Source organism: Pogona vitticeps, chromosome 4, assembly GCF_051106095.1.
Source record: "Pogona vitticeps strain Pit_001003342236 chromosome 4, PviZW2.1, whole genome shotgun sequence".
Classification (NCBI taxonomy): Eukaryota; Metazoa; Chordata; class Lepidosauria; order Squamata; family Agamidae; genus Pogona; species Pogona vitticeps.
The window spans coordinates 45,665,006-45,678,536 of NC_135786.1; the positions used below are offsets into that span (position 1 = coordinate 45,665,006).

At 45.9% G+C, this 13,531-nt stretch overlaps 1 protein-coding gene across 2 annotated transcripts in view; it reads left to right on the forward strand.

Annotated features, from left to right (window-relative positions):
* Positions 1-778: 778 nt before the first annotated feature.
* Positions 779-13,531, forward strand: part of PLXNA2 (plexin A2) — a 520,505-nt gene continuing 507,752 nt past the window's right edge. For both annotated transcript variants that reach the window (XM_020807529.3, XM_020807530.3), the window contains exon 1: positions 779-1,690. In XM_020807529.3, coding sequence (XP_020663188.2) covers positions 1,522-1,690 — 169 coding nt within the window. In that variant the 5' untranslated portion in view covers positions 779-1,521. The remainder of the gene's footprint in view (positions 1,691-13,531) is intronic.

Below are 13,531 nucleotides of genomic sequence, written 5' to 3' on the forward strand. Positions count from 1 at the left end.
GGCCAGAAAAATCTCTCGACTTTTCTGCATGCAGGATATGACAGCTTGTCATGGCTTTCGCCCAACAGCCTCCTCTACGGAAATCTCAACCCCTAAATTAAATAATTGCGATACTCTCTCTCCGGAGACTTTAATTAGAATGCGCAACAAGCAGAAAGGCAGAGGGAGGAGGAGGAGGCGGAGGAGGCGGCAGCGGCAAAAACACATCCTCGGGGGGATAGTCCGGAGCCCCCTTCCATGGGAAAACTGCGAGCCCGTGCTCCCTTCCTTAGGAGTCAGCCCCGGTGGAGCTGGGCGGCGCTTCTTTTCCGAGCACAGAAGCGCGGGATCGAGACCTCGAAGGAGAAAAATGAGGCTGAAGGCGAGGGTTTCCAGCCAGTCTTTGGCTCCTGGGTTGCCAGCAGGAGCTCCCACCTGTGGCAGCCCACCTGGCTGCCTCCCCGGCCCCGGTTGAGGCTATGAGAATGAGTCGGGGCTCTGGTACAGCGGTCTCAGGAGCCGGAGCCGCTGTACCAAGCCCGAGTCTTCGCCCCGATGCTGAATTATTTGGATGCTGCGCGCTCTCTCTCTCTCTTTTTCCCCCTCCTCCGCCTTCCGGGAGCATCGAAGGACCCGACCGCCACCCCTATAGCGGAGCCGCTGGGTTAGATGGGGAGGGGGGATCGGATCCCTTCGCCCAGTGGGGGCAAACGGCTGCCGATCTATTTTTAAACATGTGTCTGCCTCTGCCGCCTCCCCCCCCCCCGCCTTCCCGGTTGCCAGCCAGCCAGCCAGCCTCTCCCCCACCACCACCACACACGCTTTGATTTCGCTTTGCTCTGACGTCGCCCGGGGGGGGGGAAAGGAAGAGAAGACGAAGACGAAGAGATTGCAGCAAATTGGGCAGGCCTGGGATTTGAGGCGCCGGCTAGGGAAGGGTTAACCCCCTGCGACTGTATGTTAATGAGCTACATGGTAATAGGAGGAGGCCGGCTTTCGCGGGCAGCCTGCTTCTGCCGCCGCCGCCGCCGCCGCCGCCGCTGATGGGGAAAGCGAGGAGCTGCCCAGTGGCAGCCGCGAGCTGGAGGAAGGAGTGTGTGCGCTCCCAGTTCCTCTGGTACTGAGAGGGAGGGAGGGAGGCTGGCTGGCTGGCTGAGGGGGCTTGGCTGAGTGTGTCTGTGTGTCTGTGCGTGAGAGAGGTGGTCGTGGTGGGAGGGAAAGGGGGGGAAAGCAGGTTCCACATCCGCGGAGGGAATGCCAGTCTGAAGGGAGAGCCAAGCGGGCAGCCTGCCGGGAATCGTGGATGCCAGGCGCGAGCTAGGTGGGCACAGCCCGCCCCCGGGAAAGGCGCTCGGCCAACGCGCCGCCCCCCCCGGCGCTCAGCCGCATCTCGGGCATCCAGCAGTCCGCGCGCTCGCCCGCCCGCCCGCCTCGGGGTGCTTCCCCCGGGAAGACGGAGGGACGGACGGACGGCTTGACTGAAGGGCGGGCAAGAAGGAGCCGATCCGAGGCAGAGCGGCGCGACTTGAGGAATACCGATCAATGCCGGCGGGAGGGACTGGCTTCTGTGGATTTCCCTGCCTGCCGCCGGCTCGGGGTGGATTCCCTCTTCCTAATTTCGAGGCGGTGAAGGCGGCGGCCGCGGAGAGGTGGGGAGAAAGGGGGTGCCCCCTCGCCCAAGGCAAGAGGCGCGAGTTGTTCCTGAGCGTGGGTAAGTCACTGACCCGGGCGACCAGCCGAGGCTGGCAAATGCCGATGCCTTCCGCCGCGACCCGGCTCCCACTTTTCCTGCTTGCTCCTTCCACCCCTCTCTATCCCACCCTTGATGCTCTTTGTGGCACAACAGGGCAGTGTTATTTTATTTTAGGAAGGTATTCCTATTGCGATTGGGATCATTAGTACGGCCCCATCTACCTCTTCGGCCAGTTTTCCGTGGCGGAGGTAGTACGGAATGTGGTTTCCGTCTTGACCCTTCAGGGTCCCTCGGTCCATGTTCAATTGGGGTCGTTTTTAAGAAGCTGAGATAGACGAACAGTGTCTCCCTCACCGGCAAGACACGGGCATGCCCCTTTGGAAACAGATCTCTTGGGAGCAAACCTCATTTCCCCAGAGACTTTCCTCGAGCTGCGGGAGATCTTCAGGTGAAAGCTGTCGGGATTCCGCTGACCGAGAACCTCTGTCTCTGCAATAAAAGTGACAGAGGTGCTGGTTGCCGACTGCCCACGACGCATCTGGTGGAGACGAGTGAGCTGCTGGAAGCAAACAGGTTTAGAAGAAGAGAAATGAAAAAAGTTCCCACTGAGAGAAGTGGGTTTGTTTTTGCAGAGTTTTTCAACCCCAGTTGTAGATTTCTATGAAAGCACATTTCGTAGGCTTACATCTCCGGCAGAGTTGTATGAATCCATGTTTCACGCGAGGAAGCACTAAGTAAGCATATTGCATTCTCCAAACCCCGAAGTCGTTTGCTGCGTACAGGCATCCTGTCCATCTTACAACTCAGGTTCTTCTGTCTGTTGCAAAGGAGGCAGGGCACTGAAATTTTGCTTCTGCTTTTGTACAGTTTAATCTGGGGATGACAGTTTTCCAGGAGAGAGCTTTGTCTTCGGTGCCCCAAACTTTGCGTTTCTGAAGAATGTGGAAAGTGAAACATTTGTATCACAGCACACAGGGGTATTAGATGAACAGTTTTGGATGTTGTGGTTAACAGCAAAGATGGATCTCCTTTAAGTAGTTCAGCGTGTGAAGAGGAGGAAAAACTAGGAAAGGTGCCTCATTTGTGTGTGGTATAGCATCCCTTTGGTCAGATGGTGTTTATTAGCATTTCCTCAGGGTTTATGTAAGTTGTGAGTGAAATGGGTCACTTTAACAGCTCTGACTGATTGGAGTTTATGAGCTCTCATTGACTGGACAGCCTCCTTGATGACACACATTGTCTCACCACGTTAAAGTCAGTGACCTACTTCTCCTCTATGGTCAGGAGACTGATGACTATATTCCACACCAAGCAAATGCAATTCAAAGCCAACAATGTCAATACCTTAAACAATTAATTTTCCTTTGCATTCCCCTTGGCTAGCTCTGTGAATCCCTGGGCTCCATAAAAGTAGTGCTTCCAATATTGTTTGATTGACTGAATGCAAACAGACAGCATCAGCATTGCATGAGAAGTACTATCCAGTTGACAATAAAGTTCAGTACAACATTTGGGGATTGGCATGGAACATTTAGCACAAAGTAAGCATCTCTTCTGACTCTGTCCAGCACTCGCCGCAAAAAGATGAAGTCACTTTTTTGTTCATATCACTCATACCATTTATTTGTAGAGTTTTCCCTATCCTATTCCAACTAGCAGCACATGTGTGCTATAGAAAAAGAGAGGATTTGAGCATTTTAGAATCAGAGCATTTCTATAAATGTGATAAAAATACTTAGTTCCTCTCCTTCTTCTCCTCTGCTGCCCCCCCCCCGCCTAATGCTTTTCTTTTGCTCCCCAAAGAGTCAGGACATTTATTTAGAGGAAGAACCAAAATTTCCTTGGCCATAAAATCAAGCAAAGAGCAATAAACAAACCCAGAACTCAGTTTAGCAAAGAAAGGGTTCCAGATCCTTTTGGCTCCTTAACTCTGGTGGGTAAAATTAACTTTAAGGTGGGACAAACTAGCTTTTACTACAGCTAACTGGCGAGAATATTCTCAGTGAGATTGTTGTAGAGGCACACAGACCATAGGGTCTTTCAGAAAGAGTCTCTTATAAGAAGTCCAGTGCTGAAAGGAACCTTAAGATTTCAGTTATGTGAAGGATTTTAAGCTGCTAGCTCTTTGGTAGCAGTAAGTACACCCCATCTTTTGTGGTAATGTATTAAGGTTGACATGGGAAGATGCTGCAAAGAGTTCCAGCATCATTATTCCAGTGCCAACATGACAATTCAAAAGCAGTGATAAAAGTGATGTACATGTTTCTCCAGATTTGTTATAGTGGTCCTCCAAGCACAGTGATAAATGTGAATGAATTATTTTTCCAGAATGACCATAATAGTTATTGATATACCACACTTCTCTGCCTCTCCTCACTTTTGTAACTGTTCCAATGTAGACCTTCTCTGTAGCATTCCACTGTCTGCAAGACTCCACTGGAGACAATGTAAGACATATTACTCTTCTATTTCATTCTCTCTTTTTTAAAAAAAAAATCTCATCCTTCATATACTGAAAGTTCATGCCCCTCATTGCCCAGCTATGTCTGTCCATCTACTCCTAAGCAATTACACACATGTTAAAACTTTATCTTTCCGATCCTCTTTCCTGATCTCTCTTTTCAGTCTCTGGAATATTTCACTCTGCCTGTTGGGCATCATTCTAAGGAATATTAGCAGTAATAAAGAGAGAAAAAGCTCTCACTCCCCCAACTCAAGCCCTTGGTACTCTTGAGACAGGCCCTTTCCCCATTTCCAAACACTTCTGATTATTCAGCTAATCTTTATTTCATGGGCATGTTACACGAAACACACAAACAGAGGGAGAGAGAGTAGAAGGCGGTGACACGTTTAAAATACACAAGAAAGGCGCTGGCAGGAATATAATCGTCCTTATTCCACTGACATGAAATATTTATGGCTTTAGGTTGCAGTGAGGTTCTTTCCCCCCCCCTCCCCATTCCCCTTTGCTTTGCCAACCTCCCCTCCCTGTCTCCCACAGTAAAATAATGTTTAAACAATTCAACACGGAGCCCTTCTTTCTGATCCCCCCTCCCCAGCTGTCTCTTCATGTAGCTGCACACAGCTGTCTACACGCATAGCCAGGGGGTTCAATGTAGTTCTGTCCATCATTGCAAATGGGAAAACCAGGAATTGCTAGCCAAGCGGCTACTCAAATGATAGAGATCCCATGCATCATGTTACAGTGTTTTAACTAGAAAGAATTCCCAACCATCCATTTAGTCATAGCCTTGGCCAGAGGGTGGGGGTGGGAATACATGAAAGAACCCCCTTTTTCTGCACTGTTTTTTTTTCTTTTTCTTCAATTGGGGGACTTGTATTTTGCAGCAGATTTCTGTTTATACATCCCTCCCATGTTCTGGAATTCATCCATTATATCTGAATTTTTTCTTTTTTTTTTAAAAAAAAATCCCTCCTGGTATTCTCCCACCCCATTGAAAGAGTGGTAGCAAATGGATGAAGCTCCCTCAAGGGAAACAGTTTTTCATTTAGTTACAAAGATTTCATGGCTAATTAGAGCAAATGTGGTTTTTAGAGTGCTAATCTCTTAACCAGCTTGGCTTACAAATGGAGGGGAAGGCTGGAACAGAAATGGGGTTCGGGTGTTTTTCTGGTTTTCCACCAATACAGATAGCAGGGCTCATCCTATCCTATACCCTAGGAGCAGCCTTAGATAAAATCAAGTTTCAGCAGAGTCCTCTTCAGAACCAACCATTCCTTCATAAGTGAAGGCCCTTTCTTCTGTTTTCATATAGTTCATATTTCCTCCCACTCAATCTGCCCCAGACTTGATGTCTGTGAAACATAAAGGTTCATAGGTGGAAGCACAGAGTGAATAAGTTCTTTGGCAGAAAAAAGATTTCACAAAAGTGTTAGTGATCATGGGACTGAAGGGGAGAAACTAGTGGTTAAGGCAGTGTGTTGTGCTTGTCAGGTATGAGCTGCAGCCTAATGTGGTTTTTCTCATTTTGGTGCCCCTCAGAGGTGCTGAACTACCATGCTCATCATTATCAATCAGCAAGGGCATGATGGAAGTTGTGACCAACACCTCTAAAGATTATAGTTTTAAGAGACAGCTGTCCTAGTGTTTTGTAAAAAAAAAAAAAAACCAGGAAAAATCATTCAGTGTTGCTGAAAAAGAAATGAAGGTATTACAAAGCTCCTGAAGGGTGAATGACAGGGAAACATGCTGATCTGTGGACCAAAACTGCCAGCTGTATGATCTGTCAAGCTTTGGAAAATGATTCAGCCACTTTGAACTTCAGTTTCCAATCTATATTGTGGAAACTTAAGATATTTTCTACAGACAGGCTGGCAGAAGCAGATGACTGGACGCAGGCTCCTTCCGTCTGTGCCCAGCAAGGCCAGATTAATGTGAAGGATAAGAAGGTCAGGCCACTGGTTCTGATTCTTCTGACATCTATTTTGAAGTCCAGAAATATGTGGGGCAAGGCAGAGAATGTTCCTAAACTCTTTGTGTGTGAACAGGAGTGGTGCTATGTATTTGTTTAGAAGAAGTTTCTCACTCTAAAGCAGATGGCATCTGCCAGGGCTGTAATCTATCTATCCCTCTATATGCTTTAGATACAGAACTCTCCTAATAATCTCAGAGGTGTTGCAGCCAGAGGATTCTGATGGTTGGCAAGAATGGAACCATTGATTAAGAACACTGTGAAGTCCTTACACCGTTATGTTATTTAAATGTCTCCTTGCCTCTCTGCTCTCAAGACATCCAAAGGCTTTCTCTGCCTTTCATCTTTTGTATTTGCATGGGAATTGCTTGTGAAGTCTGCAGTGCCAGTTGTCGCCGCTAGAAGGAGACTCCTGCAGATCAAGATGGATATACCAAGGAGCAGCTTTTGTGTGGTGCTTGAGGGAAAACCTGTTAGGAATACATTGACTAAAACCAGCCTTTTTCTATTGTTGCCTTCTATCTCTTTCTCAAGGAAGTGAAGTGTGTGTGTGCGTGTGTGACTGTCCTGCTGCTTTGCAGAGTCCTAGCTGTGAATGGAAATAGCACCATAGTAGGGGAGAGCAAATATATGCTAGAGTACTTGCTAAGCATTCCTGGATGAACCAGGTAGATGCTTTTTTCCTTCCTTTTACCAGGGAGAGAGACCTGCTTTCGGAGCCTCCCCAGCATGCTTTCCTCTTTCTGCCTTCCCTGCTGTGGCTGGAATGTGACTGTAAGGACACTCACAGGTGGAGGTAAAACTGTGTCAGGAGAACTCAGAAATCTGAAAAGCTGCCCAGCAAACCAAATCTGTAAGATGGTGTCCACCTGCTTTTCTCCCACTTCCTAATCCATTATAATCTAACCTTGCACCGTGTCCACTGCTTGCTGCTTTGCTTCAATTGTATTCCATCCTTGTGCTACATTAGTTGCCAGAACGTAGTGCGGCCTTCCTCTGTTGACAAATAAGGCTGCTGCTGGCATCTCTGCGGGATAGTGTGTGCCAGCGCAGGGGTGGGTTCTGGGAAAAGGGGGGGGACTTCTTTTTTCTCTCTCATCTGATCTGGCCCAGCTCATGTTTCTGTGTTTAATCTCTGATTCTCTTCAGGCAGAAAATGAACTGGGGGAACAGGGTGGTGAAGGTGGTGGGGAATGGGGGTGGAGAGAGAGGCTGGAAATATAAAAGGAGAGATAAATGTATCATGTTATGAATGTTTAATCCTGCTTTGCTGTGGCTAAAATTCCATTCAGAGCTGGAGATAAAAGGCATTGGAGTAACATTATAAAAAGGCCAGATCATCTTAAAAGGCAGGGCAATAGTGAGTTGTGTTAGACAAGCCAGCCATCAATGCGATGCTCACACAGGGAGGCAGTTCCGGGGGGGGGGGAGGTGTGCTGCTTCTTCCCTCCTGCCTAATATTGCTGACTTGCTGCAGCAGGAAAGGAAAAGGCTGAGAACATTTGTAACTGCATAACCCAGGGCTGGGGCTTGCCCTGTTACTCCTGTCAGCCATTTTCTTCAGGCATCAGAATCTGATGTCAGGAGCCTTGAGCGCTGGTGTCTCAGGGGCAACACTTTTGCCTGGAGAAGTCAATTACTTATTTTGTTTGTTTGTTTCTTAGTTAGTTACTTTAATAGCCTGGCTTTCCTCCAAAGAACTCAAGAAAGCATACAGAGCTTTCCTGCTCCCTACAACAAACTTGTGAGGTCAGGCAGGGAAAAGTCACCCCCTGAGTTCTGAGGCCAAGTAGAGTTTGAGGCCAGGTTTCCTGACTGCTAGTACAACATTCTAGCCAGTACATTATACTAGCCACAGTTCAGATCATGATGGGAGCCATTGTTGAAAACCATTATATTTCCAGTCTTACATATGATACTACACATGAAGGTAGTCCAGAGTAACCATGCACCAAGGGATCAGCATTTTTGGACTACAGCCTCCAGCATCCCACAGCCATTGGCCATGCCAACTAAGGGTTTATGGGAGATGTAGTCCAAAACGTAACATTTCTAAGCACAGCAAGAGGCGTAGTGAAAGTCAGGCACTAGACAGCTCTTGTCTGCTTCAGCTGTTGCAGTGTATTCAGGGCATTAGTTCAGATGCTTCTGCAGTGAGGTTCTCTGTGTTTTTGGCAGCGCAAAATTGCTGTCCCAAAGATATTTTGGAAAACAAAGTCCATCTCTGTTTCTTTCTGGGATCACTTTAGTTAATCTGTTCTCACTGACTGCTCCCCTTTACCACATTTACTATTAATGATTTCAAAATATCTGAATTAATGTGTACCTTTTTACTGAACTCCTATTTCTAAACTGCCCTGGTCATTACACAGAGTGAGATGGACATCCTAGGGAGGCAGTAGATAATATCTGAAATCCAGTAGTAAGTCACAACTAGAGTATGCCCAGTAAATCAGTGGGGATTCAGTGAGTCAGCTCCTCTGACAATTCAGTTGATCCAGTGGGTTCACAATTCCCAACATCCCTCAGCTAGGAGAATCAGACTCCCCATTTGAGGAATCCCACCCACCAACATTACACACATTATATAGCCTTTCCCCTAATGTGGGCTTCCCCTAATTTAGAGAATTAATAATGTTCATGATCCAATCAATCAAATGGCTCTGATCTGACATGCTGGGTAAAGATCCAGCGAGGAGGAGGTGGACCTCCAGATAGCTATCACCCTGTAGGCCTCCTCCTTTACTACAGGATCAAACTGAACCAACTAGGCAATGGGAGATGATCAGCTAAACTGCTGATGGAGTCAAGGTCAGCAGGAATGGCCTCATTTAAATTTGTCAGAATTAAATTATAAGAAAGGAGAGGTGCAAAATTGGCAAAATATCATTTCTCACTTGCCTTTGGAGGCATAACGATAACAAGGCATCCCATACAGCAATCAGCTGCTTGAAAAAAAATCATTTTTGAAGGATGTAAGCTTACCTTGGTTTATTTTAATTAACAGATTCTTTAGATGTCCAGGAGTATATCTGCATTCTCTTTACAGAGCCAGATAATTATGAAACCATTTTGAAATCTGGATTTCCTATAATTTGTGGACTTCAGTTACAATCACTTCAGTTACCATCAACTTCAGTTATAATTTTAGAATGGGAAGCATGTTTGCCCATAAAATGCAAGGAATTAGAAGACAAGACTTGTGGCCTTGAAATCACCAACTTTCTCCCCCACAATTCATGTGTTCCTGAGCTAGTTTCATCTTAGGTAGCCAGTTGTGAAAGAGGACAGAGCTCCTGCCTATTTAGATGTGTACAAGAAAGCTTTTGGGCAGACATATGACTAACAGCATCTGCTGAAATTCATTCTTTCAGCTGACTCTTAAGGGCCACTTTCTTCTTGTTGTTTAGTCATTAAGTCATGTCTGACTTTTGTGACCCCATGGGCCAGAGTACGCCAGGCCCTCCTGTCTTCCACTGCTTCCCAGATTTTGGTCAAATTCAAGTTGGTAGCTTCAATGACACTGTCCAATCATCTCATCCTCTGTCATCCCCTTCTCCTCTTACCTTCACACTTTCCCAACATCAGAGTCTTTTCCAGGGAGATTTCTCTTCTCATGAGATGGCCAAAGTATTGGAGCCTCAGTTTCAGGATCTGTCCTTCTAGTGAGCACTCAGGGTTGATTTCCTTCAGAATGGATAGGTTTGTTCTCCTTGGAGTCAAGGGGACTCTCAAGAGCCTCCTGCAGCACCACAATTCAAAAGCATCAATTCGTCGGTTGTCAGCTTTCTTTATGGTCCAGCTCTCACTTCCATACATTGCTACTGGAAAAACCATAGCTTTGACTATGTGTACTTTTGTTTGCAAGGTGATGTCTTTGCTTTTTAAGGTGCTGTCTAGGTTTGTCAGTGCCTTCCTCCCAAGAAGCAAGTGTATTTTGTGGCTGTTGTCCCCATCTGCAGTGATCATGGAGCCCAAGAAAGTAAAATCTGTCACTGCCTCCATATCTTCCCCTTCTATTTGCCAGGAGGTGGTGGGACCAGTGGCCATGATCTTAGTTTTTTTATGTTGAGCTTTAGACTGTTTTTTGCACTCTCCTCTTTCACTCTCATTAAGAGGTTCCTTAATTCCATCTCAGTTTCTGCCATCAGAGTGGTATCATCTGCATATCAGAGGTTGTTGATATTTATTCCATCAATCTTAATTCCAGATTGGGATTCATCCAGTCCTGCCTTTTGCATGATGTATTCTGCATATGTTAAATAAGCAGGGAGACAATATACAGCCTTGTCGTACTCCTTTCCCAATTTTGAACCAATCAGTTGTTCCATATCCAGTTCTATCTGTTGCTTCCTGTCCCACATATAGATTTTTCAGGAGGTAGATAAGGTGGTCAGGCACTCCTATTTCTTTAAGAACTTGCCATAGTTTGCTGTGGTCCACATAGTCAAAGGCTTTTGTGTAGTCAATGAAGCAGAAGTAGATGTTTTTCTGGAACTATCTGACTTTCTCCTTTATCCAGCACATGTTAGTAATTTGGTCTCTAGTTCCTCTGCCCCTTCAAAATCCAGCTTGCACTTCTGGGAGTATTTGGTCCACATACTTCTGAAGCCTACCTCTTCAGCATCAGTGGTTGGTGCATAAACTTGGATACTGTGATGTTGAAAGGTCTGCCTTGGATTTTTATTGAAATAATTCTATCATTTTTGAGATTGCATCCCAGTACAGCTTTTCCCACTCTTTTGTTGACTGTGAAGGCTACTCCATTTCTTCTATTGGATTCTTGCCCACAATAGTAGATATGATAATCGTCTGAACTGAATTTGCCCATTTCTGTCCATTTTGCCCAGGATGTCAATGTTTATTCTTGCCATCTCCTGTTTGACCACATCCAGTTTACCAAGGTGCATAGATCTTACATTCCAGGTTCCTATGCAGTATTTTTCTTTGCAGCATCAGACTTTCCTTTCATTTCTACTTCCAGGCACGTCTGCAGCTGAGCGTCCTTTCGGCTTTGGCCCAACCACTTCATTAGCTCTGGAGCTACTTGTACTTGTCCTCCGCTCTTCCTCATTAGCATGTTGGATGCCTTCTGACCTGAGGGGCTCATCTTCCAGCGTCGTATCTTTTAGCCTTTTGTTTCTGTCCATGGAGTTTTCTTGGCAAAGATACTGAAGTATATTTGCCAGTTCCTGCTCCAGGTGGATCATGTTTAGTCAGAACTCTCCACTATGACCTGTCCATTTTGGGTGTCCTTGCACAGCATAGCCCATAGCATCTCTGAATTACTCAAGCCTCTTTGCCACAGCAAGGCAGCAATCCATGAAGCGGATTAAATCATATACTGGAGTTGAAATACTGTCCCTTGTTCAACCAAGACTACATCCTTTAAAACTCAGTGGCTTAAATCTCTTTCATGGACCCAGGCAGAATAGAGCTGTTGAATCAGTGGGATTTATGCACCATTCACAAATTCAGTTGATGAGGCTGATCTAGTTGGTACTATGAACTGGACACAAGCCATTGAGACATACTTCTGAGTAGACTGGATTGCACCATGATTCAGAGAAAGAGAGAGAGCAAGTAGTTTTAACACGTCATTGTTGGCCAGGAAGGGAAAGAGTTCAGGAAGAAGAGGAGTCAAATGGACACTGGCTCTGGGCACATCCATTTTCTCTTCTTCTGCTGCTAAAGCTGGGTGTCCACCTGCATCCTCTCACCCACATCAAGTTACAGAGCCAGCGATTTTGGTACATGAGATAGAAGCTTTTCTGGCAATAAGAATACATCTCAATCCAGTATCTACTTGCTAAAAGCAACCCCATCATTATGCCTAAAGGTAAAGATAATCTTGCATATGGGACACCTCCTCCTGACTTTTTTGGCTTTCTGCTAATGTGTTTCCCACCTGCTGTTTCCTGCTGAGCTCCCTTAGTTCACCCGGAGTTGACATCTTGTTAGCTTCTGTCTGCCTGTTTTGTCATTACAGTGTGTTCCCAAAGGCCTCACTTTCCTGAGTCCAGTTCTACCAGATTTTATGCCAGCAAAGGAAACCAGATCAGGGGAATGCTTTATTGTAGCAGCATGAGGATACTTTCTCTCATAGAGACAATGCTTCACACCCCTTCTTTTGCTTTGAAGTAACTTCTGGAGTTCCCAGAAAGTGAAAGGTGATCTCTGGATAAATATTACAGTGACCTCTCACTCCACCAGTCCTCCTTCTATTTCATCTTTCTTGGTTCCTCCCTTACAAAACAGTTTTGAAGAGCCCAGTATCCGCAGGAGGGAAGAGCAGTTTATGTTGCCCAAAAGCATGTTTTAATTGCTCAGCACAGTTTTCCCCAGGGATGGGCGAAGGGGGAAAGGGTTCCAAATTTTGAACAAGAGACTCCATGATTTCAAAGTGAACAGTGAAACAGGAAAATAAAGTCTCCTTCCTAGTTACTCAGAGTGATTGTGAGGCTGGGCAAGTACGAGATAAGCATTTTCCTTCAGCCTCAAAGCGCTACCGTTCTGCAGCAGAGGAACAAGGCAGCTTTTACTTCCTAGCTGGCTGAAGGCAGCTGAGGTTCAAGGTTATCAAATACTTAAACCTGGCTCTTGGGAAAACCTCTGTAATTTTGTGATAGTGTTCTTTTCTTTTTTCCCCTTTCCCTGCTTGGCCATGGAAACTCACTGGAGGACTGGAACTGGTAAAACCACTCCTAAAATATCTCACTTTTCTTGAAAGCCCTGTTTGGGCCACTGTATATTCCGACTTGACACACAAGAACAACAAAAATGTGTGGTTCTGGTCTCTCTCTCTCTCTCTTGCTCAGTCTTTGTGCATATGTGGATTCATGGAATTCATGCCAGTCTACTGTCATTTACTTTTAATGCAAAGTGTAATTTGTTGGTTTTACTTTATTTGTTATATTCATACCCTGCCTTTCCTCCAGTGAGGTGAAGGTGGCATATATGGTTTGCTTCTTCCCTTATTTATCATTCCAACAGCCCTCTAAGGTAGGTCAGGTTGCAAAAAAGTGACTAGAGAAAGATTGCCCAGTGATGTATTTGCAAAGGCTTTCACAACCGGGATCTGATAGTTGTAGGTTTTTCGGGCTCTTTGGACGTGTTCTAAAGGTTGTTCTTCCTAATGTTTTGCCAGTCTCTGTGGCTGGCATCTTCAGAGGACAGCACTCTGTGCTTTGGTGTAGTTTGCTTGGGAGTTGAGTATTTATGGCTGTGAGATCAGCTTTTGTCCTTTTTTGGGAGATGGGTGATTATGGCATTCATGTCCTGCTTGTTACATCCCCATTTGGCCATTGTGAGAAGTGCACTAAATCAGCCTTCTGAGCCACGACAGGTGGTCTTGTGGCTCCGAGATCCAACAGGATATCTTAGGAAGTGGTCTTCCTCTCTCCATACTGCAGCCCTTTGTGTAGCA